Raw genomic sequence first — 27,212 nt, 5'->3', positions numbered from 1 at the left:
ATACTCCCCCTCGCTTTGAACACAAGAGTCTCACCATTCTTGTAATTTTCTGAAATGGTTCTGGAAGTGCTCTTTCATGTTTTTAGGAGTTGTAATCAAAAATACAGTGAATGGTGCTGCTGGGTGCCATCCAACAGAAAGGTAGGCTGGTAAAAATATTAAATATTACAGTGCGTCCCCATCCACCTTGTTCACCAGATCTGACACTGTGTGACTTCTGGCTCTTCCTCAATGTCAAAATGACCATGGGAGGGAAATGTTTTGAATCAATTCAGGACATCAAGGCAGCCACGACAGCACAACTAAAGGCACTCACAAGAGGACTTCCAGAACTGCTTCAGAAAGTGGCAAGAATGATGGCATAAATGTTTTCAAAGTGTGCATGGGTGGAGGTATTTTGATGGGGATTAATGGCAATGTGTCTTTTACTGGAATAAAATTCTCAAAATGTAAACATCCATATTTTCAATCACTCCCTTTACTTCCTTGTACTGACAATAGGAAATTGGTAATTTGCTGCTTGAATACTCCAGTTGACTAGAAGCTGTCAAATACATTATGTCAAATGTTTAAAGAATTGTTATAAAAAAGCAGTCAGAAACACAGAAACAAGAGAATTGGTCATACTAACCAGCTTTATAATTTTCAAAATTTTGTTGGCTCTTCTATTTATTAATTTTCAATAAATATCTGCCAGATATTTTATGTGAATGAATAAATGTACAAGAATATAAAGATAATTATTTGCTCATTCATTTATTCATTCATTGATTAGCTGATTTATTCAAGAAAAATTTACCGAGTACCTATACTGTTCCAGACACTGAATGGTTGATTGATATCATTAAGAACCACACCTGAATACAGAATATTAAGTTAGAAATCCAGTAAAATATATAGAAAGAGCTTTTTTATGCAGTGGATGTATTAACATTACTTGTGTACTTGTCTATTTGCTGTTTCACCAACCTGATAATTTACTTTTTCTTTATATCCCATTATGGCTCTGCCTTGAATAAAGCTGGCATAAAGTTTCTTTAATATTTTATTTCTTGGGTAGTTTCATTTCTATAAATATTGCTCTTGCTTTTTGAGAGTACTCTAGCTCACTTATTCTGAACTTACCTAGTTTCAAAATGTGTTCCATTCTCTAAATTTGGTGAAACAATTATTAATCTCATCTATGCCTTTTACAAGTTTATAGGATTTGTTCACATAAAAGGAGTCCCATTTCTTACTTTCTCATAAAGCAACCCTTTTTAAGTCATTTCATGAGAGATACTTCTTAAATTCTGCTGAATATAACTTAATCTTTCTCGGGTGATTTAAAAGTCACTATAGAATGTTAACAGTGGCTCAAAGTCATTTTTGTCAATAGCTGTGGGTATAGGGTGCAGAAGGCATTAAAACTGGGTTAGATTAAATTGATGGCAGTACTAGGGCATTCCCAAATGCTACTTTCTCAATATGTCAACTTTTCATTTGTTACTTTTTCTTTCTCTCTAAATTAAGTAAAATGTGTGCAAATTATACTCTGATTTATTTAGATTCATAATAAATCAGAATTCACTTTGAGTACTAGGATTAAAACATATATTCTTATATTTCATACACTTTTAATTAATTCTGTAGCAATATACAGCAAAGTACTTACGTTGGCTGCACCAAGAAGTATTAATGTAGGCCCCAGACCTATTGTATATATTGACCTGAGCATTACTGACACAAGAAATGGCCGGATGCCCACTGGCTTGGAGAAGAAAAACAGCATAGATGTGCAGATTGCAACTGCTATCCAAAGAAGCACTGAGAACAGTGGAGAAAGTGTACCTGTGAAATGTAAAAAAGGTTGATTTTTACTGAGAACAAAACTAGAAAATGCTGAAGTATTTACAGCTCTACTTTGCAAGCTATAGCAAGTGAAACCCTAATGTACTGAATTTTGAAATTAGCCCATTCCAAACATTTTTTAATTCTGATTTTGAGAAAGTTAGTGATTAATTTTGGGCTCCTTGTCTGCTCACTAGTTAACGTTCCTTCCATTAAGTCTGAGAATTGTGCGTCCTTCCCTCTGATGAAGTGATTTGCTGACATTTTTGATAGACTCATCTTACTTGAGAACCTTAGTTTAAAATTTATGATTAATGACCATTAGAGATACTAAATCATGTAAAATCAGTTATTTTTTCACTGAACTATACCCTGGCTTGTTCTATTATTATCAAGTTTCCATGTTATAGATTCCCCTAAAGATTCCAGCATGTAGAATACCTACTGTATTTCACTGAAAATAAAACTCGGTCTTACATTAATTTTGCTCCGAAAGATGAAATAGAGCTTATTTTCAGGAGCTGTCTTATTCTTTCATGTACAACAATCTACATTTATTCCAATACGATCATGTCATCTTTCTCTGTAACAATGCTGTAACTCTCCAAACCCAGAACTCTGGCTCAAATTTCTAGCGACTCAATTTCCTATAGAACCACTGGCCCCAATCTCTCATGTCCAGCAACAAAGCTCTACTTCCTGACCATGTAGCCTGCTCATAGTGCATTGGCAACACAGCTGTCAGTGATCTTATCCCATGAATTCTTCCCCCAAGTCATGACCTCTTTCAGGTAAGGGTTAGCAAAGTTTCCATTAAATCAAGTGTTAATTGAAGACTTTCAAGACAGGAGTGGCAACAACAGTGATGAACTTATGAATGATGTTCCACACAAAATTGATGATAAGTTGTAGACACCAAAATCCAAAAAAAAAATTCCTTTATTGCATACGAGTGCATTAAATACATCTGTTACAACACATGACATATTGAATTATGAAGATTCACAGTAGACACAACCATGTCCATTCGTTATCAAGTGTGCATGTTATTTGGGCTTTGTGTCTATATTCTGGTTGGTCATTTGGCAATAAGTATCGAGTTCATATGTTTACATAGGCATTTACCTCTCATTCAAAAGTTCCCACTCAGATATTTACAAATACTTAATATTGTCATTTAAGTATTAATGTTAACAATATTATTTATTTATATTTAATTATATATTAGGGTTACTAGTTTGTAATTCAGGATGTCTATCGTGTGTTGCAGTGAACATATCAAATGCATCTGTCTGGCTGACCATCTTAATTGGGACTTATTTTGAGGGTAGGGCTTATATTATCAGCATCCTGAAAAATCACGCTAGGGCTTATTTTCCAGTTAGGTTTTACTTTTTGAGAAAAACATTAATCTTTATAAAATAGGTATAAGCTTTAACAATTCAACCTAGTTTATCTGTATGGACGTATGTGTATGAAAGCCAACTCAAATTCTGAAAAAATATTTTGAGCTATTTAATTAGAAAAGTTTTAAACATTTTGAAATGAACTTCATTACAAATAAAATTTTTATGAACTTCTCCAAAATCATTTAAAAACGCATCTTTTTTTAAAAAGGCAGTACATGGAATGGCATGTTTTAGAAACTGGTTCAGATATATTTTTTCCAAGCAATCTCCCTGAAACCACAAAATGGGGCACATTTTTCTTTGAGCCAGTCTATATAATAATTTTCTAGAAAGTACAGGTACAGCAATATTATTATATGAAGAAAATGGTTTTGTTATTTTAAAGACATCTGTGAAAGGAAATTGTTTCACATCAAAAAAATAAAAAGATGTACACTTAAAGGGCACTCACACAGACATGCAGAACCAAGGAATCGCCCGCTGATTTCCCTCTGCAAGTGATGTGTGCTGCATCTGCACAGTGGATTGAGGGGAAACCCATTTGGGCTGATTCAGTCAGCTCTGGGACCTCAAAATCATGTCCATAGGGTGATACAGTCAGAGGGGAAACAACAAAATGGCTATTTTCCACAGCTTCCTTTGGCAAATACTCCATAACAATTCTTATTCTTTTGGCCATACCTATTTTTATTCTTTCTAAAATTTAGTTCTGGATGCAAAATACCTTGAGTGCTTTGTGGTGTAGAGCTTGTGTGTTATTATCCAAACCCTGGGATTATCTGTTTTTCTTTAATGAATTCTCTACAGATCTTAGTTCACAGTGAGTTCTGCCTTAATAAATTTCAAAAAAATAGAAAGATTTGTCAGATGTTTACAACAAATAAAAAAATCAAACACTGACGGGAACTCAGACATGTTTATTTTGAAATAGTTGTTCTTAACATGTTATCTTATGCTATAGTTTGGCTACCATTTAAATATGTCCCCTCAAACTTCACATGCTAGAGTCATGGTCCCAACATGACAGTGTTGGAGTGGTAGAATCTTTAAGGGGAAAGGTCTACTGTAAAGCAATTAGGTCATGGGGTTCTGCCCTTGGAAAGGGAGTGATGCAGTTACCACAGGACAGAGCTAGTTCTCCTGAGAGCCAGCTGTTATAACTTGAGGCCATCCTGCCCACAGGGTTCCTTCTCCACCCAGCCATTTCCCTTTCTGCTTTCCATCACTTTGTGACAGTTAGAAGGGCCCTTATCCTTGCTGTACAGGTGGGGCCACCCAATCCAGATTTTCAGCCTCCACGAGCCAAATGAGAGTCTTTCTTTTATAAACTATGTGGTATTTTGTTATAGCAACAGAAAATGGACTAATACATCTTTTAAATTAAACGATGAAAAAAGGTTAGGAAGAGAGATCTGATCTGCTTCCTCATCAAATTTTAGATCTGAAAAGATTAATTTGGACATAGGAAAAGAAAAGGGGTAAACTATTCAGAAATGGCTTTCAATTTTTGTCTTCTGAAATTGCTGACAAGGTGCATATACTCATGTTTATTTTGATGTTGGCTTGTAAGCATTCTATATCTACCAAAATATAGTCCAACCACCAACCACCTTGGCTTCATAGATCTCACAGGGCCACAGGGAGAAAATGCTTCAATATTTGTCATGCTTACTGGGGCGTGGGCCCCCATCAGAAAGTAAATTCTGTAAGGGTGAAGGCCATGTCCAGGCCAGTCACAGGATCTGTCTTGCAGCAATATTTATCCATTAAGTAAATAAACAAAGGCATGCTCGGTGGATTCACTTCGAATAGGAAACTAATTCCCTATTTACAAAAGCTCAAAGTTGTGGAGTTTCATTTTTAATTACACATTAAAACCATCAACATCTGCAAGGCACATTTAACAACTTCCTGCCAGTTATGTGGTATAATAATTTATAAGTATAATTTACAGGTAATGTCTTGGTGAGACATTCCAAAGGTGTCAGATTATGTATGCACAGTCACACTGTGCTTTATCAAGAGTGCCCCATAAGCTAACCATATATCAACTGTTCCCCATACAGTATCTGGCTTGCTGAGGTGTCCTCTTGATTGTACATGAAATTATACTCATGCCCTTCAGACTGGAGTTTCCTCCCCTAATAGAAAGAACCCAAAATATGGCATAGCATTTTACACATAGTTTAATGCTAAATATAACTGTGGAATGAAAACATAAACTTAAAATTTACTTTAAGACTATTCATTGACAATGATATCTATAATTATCTTCTCTACGAATGATCATATTGATTGCTATCTGAAAATTCAATGATAAAAAAAGAAATTAAAATCTGTTTTACAATCTCTAAAACAAACAGTACAGATTTTCAGCACCAATGCTTACCCATCAAGGGGAAATATTTTCTCTTCTTAATACTTTCTATTTCTACCAATTTTCTATAATAAGCATGCATTATATTTATGATAGAAAAATATTTTTGGAAATCTCTTCATACATTTTCAACTCTTAGAAAGCAGGAAGTTCATCCTGTATAAAGGAAAACTCAGACAGCCATATCAGAAACTTCAGTTCATGTAATGAAACTCTGCTATCTACCTCATGCAGATTTGTTTATCGTTTCTGGTATAGACTAAGCATTTCTGCTGTTTCTTCTCAGTCTTTCTCCATTTCTCTGCCTCCCACACGGCCCCCTAAGACTCTCCTGTTTCCTCCACCTGGGTCCAGCTAAAGCAGACAGCCAGGCCATGGGTGGTCCTTAGTCTTGTATCTTCCTCATTTCTTTGTCTTTTACCTAGACCATGAACTTCTTGAGGACAAGGACAGCTTTATTAATCTTTATATCTCTAGAGCCTAGCATGGTGCCTGGCACCTAGTGTGACCCCCATCCATACTCATTAAGTTGGCTGAATTGAAATCATCTCGAAGAACTTATTTTTTTTTAACATAAAGCACATGGGGAAAAGGATTACACCCAAAACTTGAAAAAGTATTTTTAAAAAGCATTTGCTATCTTTGTATAAGAAATTCCAATTGCATCAGTTTTCTCCACTGATTAGCCTGCTTTTGCCAAGTGACATCCATGGCAGACAGGTGGCACGGTGATCATTAGGAGATTCCTCACCAATGACAGCTGCTGAGACAGCCTGGTAAGGAAAGGAGATCCGCTATCTGTAGGACAGAGTTGGAGGGGCCCTCTGAGTTAGTCCTCTGAGAATCAGCTCCCCCTAAAATATCTTTCTTTAATTATTGTACAACGGCACCTTGGCTGGTGAGGGACACTATTCTCTTAGTTAATATTGTAACCCAAGTGTAACTCAAGACATTTGGGCACAAGAAATTCCTAGTGGCTCAGGCGTTACTGGGCTGGAAAATACAGCTGGAGAAAGGGTACACAGCTATTCCCTTGGCCAGGCCCTCCCCTCTCACTGCCCCTTTGGCCTCTGTGACTCCGAAATAGAACGCATTAGCGTCTAGGGTTAGAAAGGGTGGCACACACTGGCCAGAAGTTTTTGTTTTATCCCAAGATTTACCAAGTGATTTCATCATCAACTCCTATACTCAGAATTATGTGGCCTCAGGGTTCAACAAAATCCTTATATTTATTTTTTCTTTTTAAACATATTTTCAAAAATCTTTAAGGTGTATGTAGTAGTTGCAAAAATAACACAAAAATTCCATATACCTTTCACCTAGCTTTCCTAAATGTCAGCACTTTACATAATCACATTACAATGATTAATATCACGAAATTCACATCGACAGGCCCTGTTTATCTAATCTATCAGACCAAAGTTCATCAACTGCCCAATTAACATCCATCTTCTGGACCAGGGCCCTGCAATGAATTCCGTATCATGTCTCTTCAGTCTCTAAATTTGGACAGTTCTTTAATCTTTCCCTTTTATGAGCTTGATAACTTTGACAAGTAATGGCCAATTATCATATAGAATCTTCCTCATTTGGGGTTTGTCTGAAATTTCCTGTTTATTCATTTTGTTTGGCAAATGATGTCATGTTTGTTTTGTTTTGTTTTTGGTACTGGGGATCGAACTGGGGTCCTTGCGCTTGCGCAGCAGGCAGCGAAACCACTGAGCTAAATCCCCGGCCCCAAATGATAGCATGTCTTCCTCAGTGCCCTGTGTCAGAAGTCATGCGGTGTTGGTTTGTCTCATTACGGAGCAGTAGTAAAGTTGATCACTTGAAGCGACTTCTCTATTTTAAAGTTATTACACTTCCTTTTGTAATTGGGAAGGATATTGTGGGGGACATACTTTAAGATCATGTAGATCTCTTATTTTTCACCATATTCCTCATGATATAGTCATACCTTAATTTTAGCCTCCATTGATGATTCTTACTATTGTGAGGTTCATTAAAGTGACATCCTTTTTTTCATCATTCCTTCTACACTTTATTAATTGGAATACTATTATAAAGAAGAGCTCACTCTTCTCACTGTAATGTGGATTCCTGAATTCTTATTTTATTCTGTGTCATAATGCTTTTCTGTCGACATTTCTTTTTCTCAAAACTTTCTCAGATTTGGCTATTGGGAAGCCTTTCATGTTGGATCCTGTGTTCTTATATGTTCCCATCATTTTTTTTTAGCATTTCTTAGGGGAATTTTAATCATGTAGTCCATCTTTAAATGACTTCAAAGTACTCCTAGAGAGTAGATTTTTAGCCTGTTTGGAAAAAAATCCAGCATTAAAGAATTTTCTACCACTAGCACAGAATTTTCCTTCTCCAGACAGTTCTGATGGCCAAGTGTATTTATTGGCCTTAACTTTGTTCCTTGAGCTTTCCTAGCCATGCACAATGTGCAGCTGAGGTTTAGAGGCTGGGCTAACCCTGAGCAAAATTTTTGCTTTATTCATGGGGTTATAATAATCAAATAATCCATCTAGAACTATATTCAGGGTCCAGACAAATCTTGGGGTTGTACACTGCCAGTAGAGCAGCTCATGCCTATATTTTTCCCATGCACAACACCTATACTCAGGTACCTAAGATTAAACCTCTATCTTGGTTACTACTGTTAACTCCTATTCAAGAGGTCTTTGGTAGAGTAAAGTTTTATTTGCATCTGATGACAGAGCACCACCATTATGACTTGTGTCTAGATGTCCCCCTCAAAGCCTCACAAAGTCATAGATCGGGCTTTTTCAGAGGTGGCTGGATCTAGAGTGGGTGATGCTGGGATTGATTCATGATACAATGCTAGGCCCAAGAGCACTAGGATTAAGTGTGTGAGTGCTACCTGTCCTAAGTAGCCTGGATAAGATATAAGGGATAGAAAGAACTGTGGTTGTTCTTTGCTTGCTTGCTTTTGGTGTCTTCTGCTTGCCATGAACTGTTTTTCCTCTGCAATACCTCTCTGCCAAGCCACCCTGCCTTGGAGCCAGATGATTATGGACTGAAGCTTCTACAAATTGTGAGATAAATAAATCTTTCCTTCCTTAACTTGTAGGTATGGGGTATTTTGTCTCATCAACCTGAAAGTAATAAAGACAACTATGTTTTCCAGTCTTGTGTTTTTGGTTCTATTTCATTTGGAAGCAAGGGTCCTAGTCCAAACTCTCCTACCCATTTGTTTCTGAATACTTGTTCAAAAACCAGTCATATCAGGAGCACTTGGTGAGCTCATTTTAAAAAAATTATATATATAATATATCCTATATATTTATATATAAATTATATATATATATATAAATTATATATATATTCAGGACTGTACTCTGAATTATTGGCCAAAATTTTAACCTCAGCTTCTTCATCAAATGGTGAAATGGTACTATAATACAGGCTGTCAGAAAGAAGTAAAATTATATATGCGAAGGGTTCATCATTTTGCCTGGGCCAACCTAACTGATAAGCAACATCAGCTGCTGCTATTATCAATATTACTATTATACTATTTAGTTAGGCTAGTAATAAAAATGCATCAGGTGTTCTGCTTTCTCCTGAATAACTAAAGAGCCACTGTCCAGAAGGGTGGTAATTCCTGTCACCATTGTATTTTATGTGCCATAGGTGGCAGCAGAAATTATACACACCTCTGTGGTTAGGTAAGAGATTCCATGGGAAGGAACACGGAAAATTAGGTCCTGTATGAAGGGGTACCTGCTAACTATGCTTCCACTCAGTTATCAATGTAAAAGGTCCTGATGAGACACAAAAGTTAGGCTTCTCCTCTGAGATCTGCCATTTTGGACACTGCTAGGCTGCCATCTATTAAATGACTTCCAAAGTTGCTCCATCTCTTACAACTTTATGTTTCTATTAACTAGGACTCTGCAATCTATCCTCCACATTCTGTGAGCAGATGATAGTAATTTATCATTTCATGCTGGACTTCTCTCCTCACAAGATTTACACTCCTCTGTGCCAGGAGTTCATCACTGAAGAAGACTAAACACAGGAAAGAGAAAGTTGTTTCCACTTTCTGGTACACAATGAATGGACAAATTTTTTCTATGTTTTTACTGCTTTCTCTCACACGTCCATTCCATTGCCAAATAATCTCCTATCATTGGCATGCCTTCCCAAAGCAGCAAACTGCACTCATGGTCACTCAAGTGCAGCTAAAGGTGAAGACTTGGGTATCTACATTGCCTGCGCTGGACTTGGAATAGAGCAGGCTACTCCTGAGCTCTCATGCCTTTTCCAGCTCAACTCCAGTTCATTAGAAACAGGCTTTCATACCTGATGCTCTCCTCATTCCACCTTTCCAGAAGCTTCCCCTGGTAATATGAATATTTACCTTGTAACAATAATCACTAAACTGCATCCAGTGCCTGCAAGGCATTACCCTATCTAAATGCTTCACCTCTAGCACCATATTAAATCTTCACAATAACCCTACAAAAGGAAGAGATGCAGAAACACTCTATGTTTGGTCTTTTGAAGAATCTCCATATTGATTTCCATAGTGGTTGTACTAGTTTACATTACCACTAACAAAGCAGGAAGGTTCCTTTATCCCCACATCCTGGCCAGGATTCATTGCTTTTTTTGTATGTTTGATGATGAAAGCTTTTCTGACTGGAATGAGATCGAATTTAAATGTAGTTTTAATTTGCATTTCTCTGGTGGTAAATATTTTTTCATATGCTTTTTGACCATTTGAAGTTCAAAAAAGAAGTATTTATTCAGTTCATTTGCCCACACTTCTTACTGGATTTATTGCTGTTTTAAAAGTTCTTTATATATTCTAGATATTAATCCTCTATCAGAAGAGTAACTAACAAAGATTTTCTCCCATTCAGTGGGTTCTCTCCACTTTGCCTCTTGTTTCCTTTGCTGTGCAGAAGCCTTTTAATTTGATGACTACATCATCATTTATTGCTTGATATCACTTCCCGTAGGTTTGGAGTCCTGCTCAGGAAGTCTTTGCCTGTGCTGATGGCTTCAAGTGTTTCCCTTATGTTGGTTTCCAGCAACTTTAATGTTTCTGGTTTTATATCTAAGTCTTGATTCATTTTGATTTGATTTTAGTATATGGATATAGTTTCAATTTTCTGTATGTGGCTCTCCAGTTTTCTCAGTATCATTTATTAAGCAGACTTTTTTTGTTTCCTCCAGCATATGATTTTGGTTCCTTTGTCAAAAAGTAAATGCCTGTTGGTGCTTGGGTTTGTTTCCATGTCTTCTATTATATTCTACTGGTCTACATTTTTGTTTTTGTGCATGTTGATTTTATTACTATGGCTTTACGGTATAGCTTGAAGTCACCCACACCCATGTTTCAAGTAAAACAATTCACAATAGCTAAGCTGTAACAGACTAGATGCCCATCACTGGATGAATGGTTAAAGAAAATACGGTATATATACAGAGTGGACTATTAGCCACGTAGAAGAATAAAATCATGTCATTTGCAGGAAAATAGATGGAACCAGAAACTATCACATTGAATGAAATTAGTCAGATTCACAAAGTTAAATATGGCATGTTTTCTCTTATATGAGGAACCTAAAAAATACACAAAATTAATAAATAAGTAATTAAAATAAAGGAGAGGGAATAGAAAACCAGAAGGTAGAGTTCTGGAAAAAGGGATGAGGATAAGTGGGAGTGGGGAGAAAAGGGGGTGGGAGGAGATTAAAATTCAGATATGACAAACGCACATTCCCAAAATAATACCAAATTCCCCAAACCCATCATCATATAATATTAACACGCACTAATGAAATGAAATGTACTTTGTGGTTAATATTAGCTGATTTCTCTCATGTTTTTTTTCCCATTATTTCCATGCTTATTCCAAAGTAACTTACCTGATTTTATCCTGGGCCTGTAACATACTTTCCCATGTACTCTGCCAAACTTTATTCAAACTTACTTCCCAAAGTTACACCCTGCAACATATTTCTACTGTACTCTCCATTTTAATTACAATGTTGTAATTTCTCAATTTTGCTTTTGTAAAACCTCATGCACTATTAGCTTAATCATGCTAATTTCAGGGTCCATATTGTTTACTCTTTTATTCTTTACTCTATTTTTTAAATTCTTTTACTTTTTTATTATTTTAATTTTTTTTACTTTTTTATTCTTCCATATTCTTTACTCTATATTACTATATTCTGTCTTATGCTGTGCATTTTAAAAACAGATTTTAAATGCTATATTTAGTTCCCCTCTATTTTCCCTGATACAGTATTATAGAATTTTTAAAAATTTAGTTTGTGCATAGGTTCACTACAAAAATCCTTAGATAAGACAAAGCAAAAGGAAGAGAGTAAAAAATAAATGTCACTATTTAAGTAATCACAATATTTGGACATAAGACTCATTAACCTAATTGAGATAATACAGTACAAAATGTTTTGTGTCACAGTAATTAGGCGGAAACAATCACTTTTCATTTGCTAAAATATATGATAGCTGTAAGAGCTAAGCTGCATGTGAGCTTTTTATAAAAAACTACATCTATTTTCCATAGTTTTCTGCCTGCACTACCTACTATCATACTCCATTTTCAATACATACAGAAAAGTCCATTTAACAAGAATTAAATTGTATTGATTTAAAAGCTCTACAGAGTTGAGGAATTCATTTAGAGCATAACTTTTAGAACCTTCAGGTATTTATTATTTGAAGAGAGACAGTACTTGCCTTCATCCCCGTCGTCCCCAAATGGGTAGAAGAGAGCCACAGCTAGATTGATGAACACAGCGAGGTTGAAGGAGATACTGCCCCAGAGGGAGATATGCCTTGAGAACCAGAACAGGGCAGGGTTGTCTAGGAAGCAAAGGAACAGAACAGAAAATAAAATTAATCCAACGCGTGAGCCTGACTGCAAGAACATTGCACTAAATGCAGTTCTGCAAACCATTATAAAACCATTGACTATGATTTATTTTATTAAGAAATATCAGTTTATTAAGAAGTATCAGTACCATAGCAAGTTATGTTTGATTCCTTGTTTCACCCTTTAGGTAATTTATACCTAAATTACTGTAGAAGGTGACTAGTTTGGCAATTGGTGATAGTGGGCAGAAAAGGTGATTCTATAATAAGGCTCTGTAATCTATCCCCAGAGCAGGTTAGAAGAGTAGTCTAGCAGTTAACTAGGACCCTTTTAATGGAATGGTACATATCCCTCTACAATTTGGTAAAAGTGACAACTGGCCTCACGCTCATGACTCAAAAGTCAAATTAAGAAATTAAAGCCCCTAGCACAGAACTATCTCTAATGAAAATTCTTACAACACAGTCATAGTTTCCTGAAACTCTGAAACAACACTGTGGCATAATAAAATTTATGGGGAACAAGTGATTTATAATAGTATGTACATTTTTAAATGCAATGCTTCCTAATGGCTTGTTGATTTTAAGCAGTAAAAGAAAATGAAATCTCCAATAAGAATTATTAGTAAGTGCAGAAGTAATTACTGAATATTTACAGAAGAGGGACTCCATGTCTGTCATTACAAATAAATTAGTAAATGCATATACTGACTATAATTTACTTTAACTGAAAGTCAGTTCTTTCCACCTCTCCAAAATAAGTAAACAGATCTGTAATGCATATCACTTCTAATAGGAGCCAAGTTTATCAGCCTGTCCTGGGCACACACATGGCTTCTTCAGGTTTTCTTTATTCTCTAACTTTTAATATTTTAGTATTAAAATGTTGGAGTTAAAAGGGGGGGGAGGCATATTGATTCCAAATAGGAGCGATAATCTTTTTGGGTATTATATTAGTCACTTTCTTGTCACTGGGAAAAATACCTGACCCTACAATTTAAAGGAGAGTTTTATTTGGCTCACAATTTCCAGTGGGTTCAGTCCATGGTTAGCTGGCTCCAAGGCAGAAATGCATGTGGAGGGGCATAATGGAGGAAAGTGGATCAATCCATGGCAGCCAGGAAGCAGAGAGAGAAGGGAGGAGCCAGAAGGAAGAATACACGCTCCCAGCCAGCCAACTCTAACCAGGCCCCACCTCTGAACAGATGAGATTTCACGAAAACTAAAATGATCTAAATCATAACAGATATACCCTGTGAATCTCAATCAAGAGTCTGCTGTCTATTTATAAACTGCACTCTTTTTTTTTAACTTAATTTTATTGGTACATTTTAGGTATACAATATAATGACATTCATCATTGGAAATTTGCACGTTTGCATAATCCATTTTGGTTCTTCTTTTTTCCCCCTTCCCCTGCTCTCCCTTCAACCCCTCCATCCCTCCCTATTTACAAAGACTTTGTTTCCATTTTTTCTTTTTTGCTTATTAATTCCATTCCCTTCTTTTTTTCCCCTACCCCTCCCACGTCTGCTTCCTCTTTCCCCCTTTTCTTCCTATTTCACATTATCTATTATACCTTTTGGTCCTTATTTACACTTTCAGTTTCTCAGACTAGAGAAACTATTCAGTGTTTACACATGTGTGTCCTATTTACTTCACTTAAGAGTATCATCTCAATGTGCATCCATTTAGCAATAAATGTCTCTAGTTTCTTGTCCTTTATGGCTGAATAATACTCCATTTTATATAAAAAAAACACATTTGCTTTATCCAGTCTCCAGTTAATGGAAAAACGGGTTGCTTCCAAATTTTAGCTGTCACGAATTGTGCTGCTATGAACATGGGTGCACATATATCACTGTGGTATGATTCTTTTAATTCTTTGGGGAAGATCCCCAGCAGGGGAATAGCTGGGTCAATTGGGACTTCAATCCTAGTTCTTTGAGGTATCTCCACACTGATTTCTACAGTGGTTGCACCAGTCTACACTCCAACCAGCAGTGGAGCAGAGTTCCTCTTTCCCCACTGCCCCGCAAGCATTGGTTATTGGTTGATTTCATGATAGCAGCCATTCTTTGCAGCATGAGGGGGAATCTCTAAAATGACCAGTGATGTTGAACATTTTTTCATATGCTTATTTGCTATTTCTACTTCTTTGTCTGAGAAATGTCTGTTCATTTCAGATACCCATTTTTGGATTGGGTCTTTAAATTTGGAAGGTCTGATTTTTAACAGTTCTTTATAGATTCTAGATATTAGACTTTTGTCTGAGGAAGAGCAGGTGAAGATTTTTTCCCATATTGTGGGTTGTCTCTTCAAACTGTTGGTGGTTTCTCTTGCTGTGCAGAAGCTTTTTAGTAAGAAGAGATCCCACTTGTTGATTGTTTGTGCTAGTTCACAGGCAACTGACGTTTTGTTCATAAAATGTTTTTGTACCCCAATGTCTTCAAGAGTTCTACCTAACCTCTGTTCCAGCCGGTTCAACATTTCTGTTTTAATATTTAGATCTTTATTCCATTTTGATTTTAGTTTAATGCATAGTGAGAGATATAGGTTTGTTTTAATCTTTGGCAAGTTGAAACCCAATTTTTCCAGCACCATTTATTAAAGAGGCTATCTTTCCTCTAGTGAGGGTGTTTGGCTCCTTTGTTGAAGATGAGGTGGCTGAGTGTGTCTGGAGTTGTTTCTGCATCATCTAATCTGTTCTACTGATCCTCAGATCTGTTTCTTTGCCAGTACCATGCTGTTTTTATCACAGTAGCTTTGTGATATAGTTTCAAGATGGGGGTTGTGATACCCCCTACTTTGTCTTTATTGCCTAGTATGGATTTTGCAATTCTAAGTCTCTTCTTGTTCCAAATGAATTTTTGGATTGTTTTCTCCAGGTCCGTGAAGTAATGCTGCTGGGATTTCAATTGGGATTGCATTGAATTTATATAGCAGTTTTGGAAGTATGGCCATCTTCACTATGTTGATTCTTCCTACCAAAAGCAAGGGATGTCTTTCCATTTTCTGATATCATCTTCAATCTCTCTTTTCAGAGTGCTATAGTTTTCAGAGAAGAGGTCTTTGATTTCTTTTGTTAGGTTGGTTCCTAGGTATTTCAGGTTTTTGGATGATACTGTGAAAGGAACTGTTTGCTCTATTTTTCTCTCAGTGAGTCTGTTGTTTGTGTAGAGGAAAGCTATTTATTGATTTTTGTGTGTGGACCTTGTATCTAGCTACTTTCATGAATTTGGTTATTAAGTTTAGAAGACTTTTGGTGGAGTTCTTGGGGTCTTCTACATAGAGTATCATGTTATCTGCAAATAATGACAATTTGACTCCTTCGTTTCTAATCTTTATTCCTTTTATTTCTTTCTCTTGTCTAATATCTGTGGCTAATGTTTCCAAAACTATATTGAAGAGTAGTAATAGTGGACATCCTTGTCTTGTTCCTGATTTTAGTGCGAAGGATTTCAGTTTTTGACCATTCAGTATGATATTGGCTGTTGGTTTTTCATAGATGGCTTTTATCAGATTGAGGTAGAGACCATCTATTCCAATTTTTTGTAGGGTTTTTATCATAAATGAGTGTTGGATTTTGTCAAATGTTTTTTCTGCACCTATTGAGATGATCATATGGTATTTGTCCTTGACTCTATTAATGGAGTGTATTACATTTATTGATTTGCGTATGTTGAACCATCCCTGCATCCCTGAGATGAATCCCACTTGGTCAGGATGTATGATCTTCTTGATGATCTTCTGCATTCTAGTATCTTATTAAGGATTTTTGCATCTATGTTCATTAGTGAGATTGGCCTATAGTTCTCTTTTTTGGTTGTGTCTTTCTCTGCTTTGGGGATCAAGGTGATACTTGGTTTCAGAAATGAATTCGGGAGTATTGCTTCCCTTTCAATTTCTTTGAAGAGTTTAACCAGTAGTGGCAGTAGTTCTTCTCTTAAAGTCTTATAGAATTTGGCAGTGAAGCCATCAGGACTCATGCTTTTCTTTGTTGGTAAGTTTTTAATTACACTTTCAATTTCATTGATTGATATTGGGTTGTTTAGCATTTTTAGGTCTTCTTTGTTCAACTTTGGTATTTCCCACCTATCTAGGAATCTGTCCATTTCTTCTGTGTTTTCCATCTTATTGGCTTTGGGTTTTCAAATATAGTTTTTTATAGGTTTTTAAAGTAGGTATTGATGATCCTCTGGATTTCTGCTGGGTCCATTGTAATTTCATCCTTTTCATTCCTAATTGCATGGATTTGGGCCTTTTCTTTCCTTTTTCTGATGAAGTTGGCTAAGGGTTTGTCAATTTTGTTTATTCTTTTGAAGAAACAACTTTTGGCTTCATTGATTATTTTGCATTGTTCTCTTAGTGCCCATTGCATTGATTTCTCCCCTGATCTTTATAATTTCCTCCCTTCTATGGGCTTTGGGTTTGTCCTGCTCTTCTTTTTCTAGAAGCTTGAGGTTTAATATCAGGTTGTTTAATTGAGATTGCTCTGTTTTCCTAATATGAGTATTCACTGCTATGAATTTCCCTCATTGGACTGCTTTCATTGTATTCCACAGATTGCAATATTTTGTACTGGCATTGTCATGTAATTGTTGGAACTGTCTGATTTCTTCTTTAACTTCCTTTGTGAACCATTGGTTATTCAGAAGTGTGTTGTGCAGTTTCCCAATGAGTTTATGAAATTCTTGTTTCTTTCACTATTGATCTCTAATTTCATCACACTATGGTCTGATAATATACAGAGGATAACTTCAATTCCTTTGCACTTACTTAAATATGTTCTATGAGTATGTGGTCTATTTTATAGAATGACCCATGTGCAGCTGAAAAGAATGTGTATTCTGATTTTGTAGGGTGGAACACTCTGTAAACATCTCTGAAGTTCATTTGTTCAAGAGTTTGAATGAGTTCTAGTATTTTTTTGCTTATTTTTTATCTAGTTGATCTATCTGTTGGAGACAGTGGGTTATTGAGGTCCCCCACTTCTATTGTATTAGTGCTTATATGATTTTTATTTTTTTGGTACCGTGGATCGAACTTGGGTCCTTGCGCTTGCACAGCAGGTGGCAAAACCACTGAGCTAAATCCCGGGGCTGCTTATATGATTTTTCATGTCCATTAGTATTTGTTTTATATAGTTGGCTGCACTAGTGTTTGGTGCATATATATTTATGATTGTCATCTCTTCCTCTTGGATTGTTCTTCTTATAAGGATATAGTGTCCTTCTTTGTCTCTCTTAATCAATGTTGGTTTGAAATCCACTTGATCTGCAAAGAGGATAGCTACTCCTGCATTTTTTGGGTTCCTGTCACATGGAGTATTGTTTTCCATCCTTTGTCTTTCAGTCTATGAGTTTCTTTTTGAATTAAGTGTGTTTCTTGTATGCAGCATATTGTTGGATCTTGGCTTTTGAACCATTCTGCAAGTCTATTTCTTTTGATTGGTGAATTGAGGCCATTAACATTGATTGTTATAACTGATCTGTACTGACTTATCCTTGTCATGACTTTTTCTTTTTGTTGGATTCTCCCCCTTTGCATTTAATTTCTTGTCATGCCTGATGGATTCATTCTGCAGGGATTCCTGGGGTTGTGATCCCTGTTGTCTTTTCCCAGGATATTGTTTAAATTTTTTTGAAGTGCTGGTTTGGCATTCATGAAGTTCCTAAGGTGCTCTTTGTCATGAAAGTGTCTTATTTCTCCATCAATTTTGAAAGATAGTTTTGCAGGATACATCAATTTGAGTTGGAGGTTGTTTTCCTTTTAGGCTTGAAATACGTCACTCCAAGCTTTTCTTGCCTTGTGGCAAGCTCTTCTTGCCTTGTATTGAGAAGTCTGCTGTGATTTTGATGGGCTTTCCTTTGTAGGAAATTTGTTCCTTTTCTCTAACTGCTTGTAGAATTTTGTTCTTCTGTTGGAACTTAACTATTCTATGCCTAGGTGTAGATTTTTTTTTATCATGGCTAGTTGGAGTCCTATATGCCTCACTTATCTCTATGTCAAATTCTTTTCCCCTGCTTGGGAAGTTTTCTGCCATCACTTCTGTGAACAGATTTTTTTATGTCATCTGCACTCTCTTCTGTTTCTTCATTGACTCCAATCAGTCTGATGCTATTCTTCTTTGCATCATCTAGCAGCTGCTGGATTGATTTCTCGTGGTCCTATACTATTTTTAAGAAATTTTTCTTTTCCTGGTCACTAATTGCAATCTTATCTTCTATATCTGAAATTCTATCCTTGCATTGGCTCATTCTGCTGTGTAAACTTTCAGTGGTGTTTTAAATCTCCTGGAAATCTGTTTGCATCTGTTTTATGGATCCCATTTGTTTCCTATGTTGGGATTCCATCATGTTCCTCAGCTCCTCTATTTTTTTTATCTGTGTCCACTCCAGATTTATTAATCATGTCTTGTACTATGGCCATAATCTCTGCTGTTATCTGAGAAATTATTTCTGATTTCATTTTTTCCAGATCCTCTTTTGTTGCCAGTTCAGGGAGTCCAGGTGGTTGAGTATCAGATTGTTTCATCTTGTTGCCCTTTGGGGTTGCCTTAAGAGATCTGGAAGTCTGATTGTGAGACTTATTTATGTGTCTTCTCATTTCAACAGATGCAACCTTCTGTGCCTTTGTTGAGGTGACTTTTTGCTCACCTAGTGGTCTTGAATTCTCAGCAAGCCCAGAGCAGCCTTTACTCCACTGCTCACCAGTACACCAACTCTTGGGTTCAGAATGGTGGCCTTCTGGATACCTGAGCAGAGCTGTTGCCTGGGCAGGCTTCTGGCTGGGGCCTGTGCACACTTGGGATGGTATCTAGGTGTGCCTCTCACAGGGGCCCCTGTGTAGCTGTTGTCTGGGAGGGTCTTTGGCTGGGGGCTGTGTACCCCAGTTCCTGTTGTCTGCACAGGCTTTGGCTACAGTCACCACGCACTTATCAATGGTATCTAGCAAGCCTCTGGGTATTGCTTGTGTGCCTGTACAGCTCTTCTCCATGCAGGTCCCTGGCAGTGGCTGATGGTATGCTGGGCCTCTGGTGGAAGCCCTCGAGCCCATGCAGCTCCTTTCCTGGTGGACTCCAGGACTGGGCAGGTGCAAAGGAGCCTCTCGGTTCCGGGTGGATCCCCAAATGAGATCTGACTGCAGCTGCATCGGTCTGGGCCACACAGCCACTCCCCGGGATCGGCACACACTCAAGGATGGAATGGAGGGCCTCTGCCAAACTGCACACTTTACTGTACTTCTCTTAGAATGGAGTATTTCTCATTGGAAGAGGTTATGATTCATCAGCCATGGCGTTTGGCTAAACATCTGCATCTCCATTTTTTTCTGAATTAGGAGTGCTCATTGTGAAAAAGCAGACTACTAAGACAAAATTTGAAGATGCTGATACCTATATTTATAATAACAAATATTTATTATACATCCACCAAATGAATTAGCATCTGTCTGTAACCTCATAAACTGCTTCCAAATTTTCAAGTAAAATGTACACTGGAAATAACTATGAGATTTATTTCTTGATAAATACATAACAAAATATTTTTTTAAAAAAGCACAGACCCCAGTGCATTACTTATTTTTCTTTTTTTGTTTTTGTCAACATAAATGTATGATTTTTCAGGTGTCCTAAATAAGATTATTGTCTTTATATTTATTTCGGATACCCCAAATTTTCACTGAATTTCACAGGTTCTCTCTGATAAAGTGCTAAGGGCCAGTAATTGCTCTCTGGACTTTTTTTTAACATTCTGCTAAGAGAGCCGAAAATGCATGCTGCAATCTTATTTCCAAAGATGGTGTTTCTCAAGCTACACTCAAATTCCTAAATGATAGTCATTAGAGTTCCTAGAAAACTAGAGTGCTGAAACACTGTTGAACAGAGGCATTGTGAGTATATATGCCTGTATGTCAGGAAAACTTCTCCAAAAGACAGGAAAGGCCTAATCAAGAGTTTCTTCCTGTCATTTAAAAAACAAAAAACTCATGATATCTCCTGTCTGGGAAAATAAATTAATTTTTATTTCAAATTTCAAAATTGTTTAAATTTAAAACTTAGTGTTTCCAAGTAGATTGGAAACTAAGTTTTAAATAGTGAGAATTATATTATGATTTTTAAATGTAAAGTTATCACATTGCTCCCTTTGAATACCAGTGTTCTAGTGTTTAGCTTGTGGATTTGGAGAGGTAAAGATATGTTCAAGAGTGGCATTCAGAAGAACATGGAACCATCAACTCAATCATGAGACAAGAGAGGCAAAGGGTGCTGATGCCCATGTCTCCCCGCCCTAGTCACCCACTGTCAAGACCAGTTAGGTCTTCACAGAGTTCAGATCTTCAGCTGTCCAACACTTGAAGCAAACAGGTACAACCTGTGTTTCATGATGCGTATGTAACACTTCAATGCCTAGTGATCCATTTTTGGCACACTCATAACAATGGAACATAATGGCCAGGAGTGGTGGTGCATGCCTATTATCCCAGCACTCAGGACGCTGAGGCAGGAGGATCACTTCAAGCTAAAGGCCAGCCTGGGCTACATAGTGAGTTCAAGGCCGGCTTGAACTACATAGTGAAACCCTGTCTCAAAATAAAAAAACAAAACAATGGGACACAATGAAATGTTTTCTCTTCAAATTCTTGTTCCTTGAATCTTTCTAGGTAACATATATACATTTCATGCAAAAATTCAAAAATTTTCAATCCTTGACATAAACTGGTTAAAAATAGGTTCCTTGCTAACATTACAGGTGATGTAATTATCAGGGCTTCCTGTTTTCATTAAGCTGCAGGTATCTCAGCTCTCCTTGTAGACTGAGCTTACACTCTTACACCTACAAGTGATTTCAGTAACATCAGACAGGCAAGGAATTAAAAAACAATTCAAATGAACTGGTATCATGTGTCCCAAAGTACCAATTTATCTACCATTACACCCAAAACCCAATTCCGTTCATTGTACTTACTCCTGATTTTCTTCTGCCACTTCATTTCATTGTAGAGATCTTCTGTTTGCTGGAAAAAGTCATTCACTTTACTTCCTTGTTCATCCCTTTCTGTTGTATTAAACACACGGCACTTGGATTCTCGAGTGAGGAATTCACATATATTGGGAACAGGGAAAACTATTTGTTCCATAGTCCTGTCGTGCCGAACAATCTGAAAACATTAATTTGCATTTGTTTTTATCCTTTTGTACACCTTGGTCTTAGACTCTGTTTCATTTTTAGCATGAGCTTGCTGATAATATATTATTTATCCTATTATCAAAAGAAAGTGCCAGCTAAATATCTAATAGTTCTTCTTCTTCTATTTTTTTGGTACCGGGGATTGAACTCGGTTCCTTGCACTTGTGGGGCAGGCGGCAGAACAACTGAGCTAAACCCCCAGCCCTCTAATAGTTCTTTACTGTATTACTTTGCATTTTTTCTTTCAATAAAAGAAATTAATTGATGAGCATATTATAAACACCATACTTGGTTATAAAGAAGAAAACTTTAAATCATTCATTCTCTCTGGGTTAGTATTAGATTTTGCCACTTCTTTTTATTTTCATGAAGTATATCAGGGACCTATAATGGTCTTGTTTAGCAAATTATTGATGGAGTAGCCTTAACTCTAGCACTTACCGTATCAGTATCTTCTTCTTAGTCTGTTCTTCCTGAAAGAGCTACTGGGTAATAAGTGATACATTCAGCATTATGTGCTCCAAGTTCCGCAGAGTAAGGTGTTTCATATCATTAAAATGTTCTATTCATAACAAAACATTTATGTAGGTACAACATTCACTTAAGCATATACTCATACACAATACTATTTTCAGCCTCCCTTGTTTGATATTTGTGACCACTTAACTTTAAATGAAATAGGCCATGTATTCTCATATAGCTTCCTACTTAATGAGGGTCTGTTCCCTAAATTTCAAGGTCCATTTCAGGTCCTAGGCAGTTACTAAGGACTGATATAACCCAGAAAAGTGATTTATTTCCTTTTAACAATGGTGTAGTGGTAGGCATGTGGCCTACTTCTAGAAAATGAGGCATAAGAAGAAATTTCTTGGGGTAGAAGTCAAGGGAAAAGGCTTCCAGACAAGATTTTTGATCCTCGTAAAGGCAGAGAGGTTTGTGAGACCAATAAAAGAGTTATAGGAAAAAACCCAAATACACAAAAACAAAAGCTTATTGCTCGTATCCTCTTTCTGCTTGCTTAGAATAAACAGTAAGTAGTACGAAGGTGTGATGCCTATAATTGTGGCAGCCACTTTGGAACCCTGAGGTACGACATCATCAGCCTGATTAGGAACCAAATAGAAAGATGGAAAGGTTGCGTGTTTACAGTCATCACTGAATCAATTATAGAACTACTGGTACATCCAGTAGGATAATACAATGTTTATTCTTTAAATAACTGTCAGTCTGGTATTCTGTTAAACTTGTAACTGTTGGTATTTTAAATAATTTGTTATATATCCAAACTATAAACAAAAATAGTGACCTAAGCAAGATGAAATTTAATAGTGGTAAATAAAAATTCCTATAGATAAGTTTAAAAAATGAATTACACAAAATAATTGAGACATACTGGGTATGGTAGGCAGCCAGATAAAAATACTTTTTAAAAATCTGCTTAATTCTACAGTGTCAAATATTTTTAAAAAGTACTCAGGATACATGAAAGAAATAGATTCTTGATTATTATAAGTCAAGCTATTCAGTCCCTTCACGAAATGTCATGTTTAATTCTGGTTGTCATATTTTACAAAGGGCATTGACAAAATGGGAGATTAGTGAAGGATGGGAATACGTTAACTGCAAAAAGCCAAATATGGTTAATTTTCCACCCATTATTCAATAAATGCTGATTCAATCTTTACATGAGGATCTTGGGTGAATTCAAAGTGAAAAACAACATAAGATATAATCTATAAAAGCTTGAAATTTAGTGATCAAGGTGGTTCTTTATATGTTAGAGCTGCCCTGTTGAGAGGGGAGAAAATGTTCTGAACAGTAGGTAAACAATAAAGTGGGCTAGTGTGAGCTCTTTGTTCAAAACTGCCTCTCTAATGACTGAAATTGCTTCTATTTCAATCAGTTTCCTTCTGAAGATGTGATCTGTCTATCATCAGAGTTTAAAGCAGAAGCAGGATCATTACAGGGAAATTCCTTCTTGGATGGCTGATTAGACATAAGGCTCTTTCTATGTCCCATGCTTATTGTGTCTATATTTTACAGAAAAGCTATTATTTTCAACAATGTCAATCATGTAGTTACATTCCAGACACACTGTTCAGTTTTGGAAATACAAAGATAATTGAGGCCAGTCCCTGGCTCACAGTGGGGTCAAGCTACAAATAAATGAAGCTACCAGTATTGTGAGGTGATCAATATTTAACGAGATGACCCAACTGCTGTGGAAACATGGTGGGAGAAGTGACTGAAGGAAGGAGGGAGGACTCACTGAGTGCCACATGGGCCAATGTGGATGTGAATAAGGCCATGTGAAGAAAGTATGGCATCGGTCCAGACCATTCCTTTGAAACCTTGGCTTCTATATTGAACTTCATGGATGTCTCAAACTCACTGCACATTCACTTGATCAGAGAATGAAGAAATAATGTTTCTGCCTTGTAAGTGTCAAAATTCCTTCTCTCCTAGGATCCCCATACACGACACTAATGTCTGTCCACTTACTCAAAGTAGTAGCTCAGAGAGCATTCTTCTCCACACCATTTCCCGAATAGCACGTTTCTATAGTTTGGATGTGGAATCCTCTCCCCACCAAGGATCCATGTGTTAAATAAAGACTGTTGGGAGGAGGTGGAACCTCTGTGAGGTGAGGCCTAGTGGGATTTCCTTAGGTCACTGGAATCATGCTTTGAAGGGTGACGTGGAGCCTGGGTCTCTACTTCTTTGCCCTTTGTTTCCTGGCTGATGAGATGAGTGATTTTGCTCTATGATGTGCTGCTTCACTACAGGCAGAAAAGCAGTGAGTCCATCCAGTCATGGACTGGAACCTCCACAATCGTAAGCCACGATAGACCTTTTGTCTTTTTAAGTTAATTATCACAGATATTTTGTTGCAATAACATCAGAATTGAATAATACAATGTATAATCCAACATCAAGCCTTGACCCCCCTTTCTCTTTCTTTCTGTCCCTCTCTGTCTGTCTCGCTCTCTCTCCCTATCTATCTCTCTCCCTATCTATCTATCTCTCTATCTATCTATCCCTGATATGGGTAACTATATATGCATATATTTTCCCATCCAGCCAGCAAGCAGAGTTGTTTTGATAACAGTCATTCCCTTCCTATGCTGAATCTTCTTTCCATTTACTTCTATCAGAAGTCCTTTGTCTCTTCATTAGTAAAGAGAAATTTTACTCAATCTTTAATATGATCTTAATAGCAGTCATGTCTATGAAAATCTATCCTGAAATTCATCTTGGAAAATTAATTGCTGTTTTTTTCTACATTTCCTTGGCCTTTTAAAAATAGATCGTTACTGTACAGAATTATCCTCTATGGTGTGAACTGTTTTGAGAGTGAGTGCTCAGTAAACATTAACTACATGTGAGTATTTACAGCTACATCTTTCCTCACTGCTGATAATCAATAAAATCTCAAACAGCAGCCCCCATCTCTTTGGGGTATTAACTGAACCCCCTCTTCTGTCCACTCCCCCTGTTATTTATTCCATGATCTCTTCTGGCCTATTAGCTTTGTACTTTGGCTTTTGGCACCTTCTTTAGGCCCCCTGTGGCTTATGAATACTTCAATTCCTGGGGCCTCCTGACCTTGTGAGCATCCCAGTTCCTATGAAACCGATGGACTGAACAGCACTGGCTGCTGGTCTGGGTCCTGGGTACCACTAGGCTGAGTCTGACACCAAACCTTTGGTGCTGTTAATTCTTATAAATGTGAGCAAGGGTTCCATTATGTGACGCAGGTGATAATGCACATTACTCCAAAGGTTTGACAAAGTACACAATAAGGTATAGTGATTATATAGTCTTAGAGTAGTGATGTCCATCATCTATTCTACTGAAAACTAAAACTATCTGCCACAATGAATGAATGTAAATTAGGACGGACAAGCGTCAACTACTCTGCTCAGTTCTGCCTGATTAGTTCTGCCAAGTAATGTCAAAATGATACCATAGCTAGTCAATGACAGCCAGATAGGTCTCCCAGGAAATAATGATAAGTTCGTCTTGACTCCCACCTCTTGAACTGCCTTTGGTCACTGAATAATGTCTCGTTTATGGGGCGAAGGAGTTGATTGCTACATGTTGAAAATAGAAACTGTTAGAGAATCCTAAGTTTATGATATCAATATGAAAACTTCATTAGTGCCTTCAATGTTTTCTAAACTATTTTCTTGTTTTTTCCTTCTTTTTTATTAGTATGTTTGCAGTACATAATGATTCCATTCATTGTGGGGAATTGGTACATGTACATAACACATCTTAATTCTTTTTTATCCCTTTCCCCTTCCGTTCATTTTCTCTCTCCTCCTTCCATTTCCAAGTTCCCCTTCCTTTTGAGTACTTTCTTAAGACACACAGAGATCTGAATTGGAATAAGCCTTCCACAAGAGGGAAAAATAAGAACCAAGATATATCATTTAAAGGTACAAATTCCCATTGAATTTGTATACTGTATACCTAAAATGTACCAATAAACTTAATGAAAAAAATAAAATAAAAAAGAAACCTTTTCTTGAATGATGGCTTCTATAATAATTATCCTGTCTTTAAATATCACTGTTCTGCAATGATCATTTCTAGGGACAAAACAATGCCAACAAAGTCCTCTATTATTATTTTTTAAAATTGACATATAGTCTGGTGAGGAAAAAAAGGAAGGATAATTTTGAAAGATATGCACCTCATTTTCTTATGGATCATCTTTTAGCAGAGACAGTACTTTTCAGTTCAAATCACTCAATGCCACCTTATTGCTTTAAGAAAAAAAGTTATGAAAATGGTCTCAAATAGAAAGTAGGCATTATTTTTTCCCAGTTGGTCCGTTTCATGAGATAATGGATGGTTACCTCAATCTGTGCGGTGTGGTTGGCATAATACTTTAAGGCTTCGTCTCCCTCATCTGGATCTGCTCCTGGTTTGAGCATCTGCTGCAGCAGTTTGTTGTGGCGGGCTAACTGAAGGGGAAAGGAGAAAGGCATTAGGTCTTTTATTCCTCTTTCTTGGGGTCAGAATTTGAAATGATGTTGTTCACGTGTACACACAGTTTCACAGTCATGTGGTTAATGGCAATCAAGTTATATTTTAGGAAAATATATCTATATTTGATAGGTATAAATACTCGTCATAAAGATCAGTTATTAGTATTTTTCATTAAAGTTATATCTTCAATAAATGTGTGACTATGCCAGGAAGAAGAAATGTTCAAAGTGACATAGATGTAAATGATATTTCCTCTAATAAATTTAAACTACATGCGCATAGAACACATCTTGATCAACAGTGCAACAGATCTGTGGGCAGTGGAAGCAATATCAAGGGTAGCCTCCTGTATATACATAAATAGGTCTACATATCAGAATGGCTCCCCTTATGGCTTTTAATCACAGCTCTACATTAGTAATTGTACTGAACTCCTATACTATAACTATCCTATACTTGTGCATCTTAGTAAGTCAAAATTAGCACTTTATGGGTATAGACTTCAATTTTATTGAAAATGAA

At 36.7% G+C, this 27,212-nt stretch overlaps 1 protein-coding gene across 4 annotated transcripts in view; it reads right to left on the bottom strand.

Moving 5' to 3' along the window:
* Itpr2 (inositol 1,4,5-trisphosphate receptor type 2) overlaps positions 1–27,212 on the bottom strand; it is a 462,238-nt gene that overhangs the window by 76,535 nt on the left and 358,491 nt on the right. For all 4 annotated transcript variants that reach the window (XM_004845734.4, XM_087213440.1, XM_087213441.1 and 1 more), the window contains 4 exons: positions 26,558–26,665; positions 21,471–21,663; positions 12,367–12,492; positions 1,655–1,830 (listed from right to left, as the gene is read on the bottom strand). In XM_004845734.4, the coding sequence (XP_004845791.1) occupies positions 1,655–1,830; positions 12,367–12,492; positions 21,471–21,663; positions 26,558–26,665 (603 nt within the window). The remainder of the gene's footprint in view (positions 1–1,654; positions 1,831–12,366; positions 12,493–21,470; positions 21,664–26,557; positions 26,666–27,212) is intronic.

This window comes from Heterocephalus glaber, unplaced genomic scaffold, assembly GCF_053883595.1.
Source record: "Heterocephalus glaber isolate CG9 unplaced genomic scaffold, H.glaber_assembly_v1.0 deba00001444, whole genome shotgun sequence".
Lineage (NCBI taxonomy): Eukaryota > Metazoa > Chordata > Mammalia > Rodentia > Bathyergidae > Heterocephalus > Heterocephalus glaber.
Note: the sequence above shows the minus strand (reverse complement) of the source record. Positions and strands in the feature narration are given on the sequence as shown.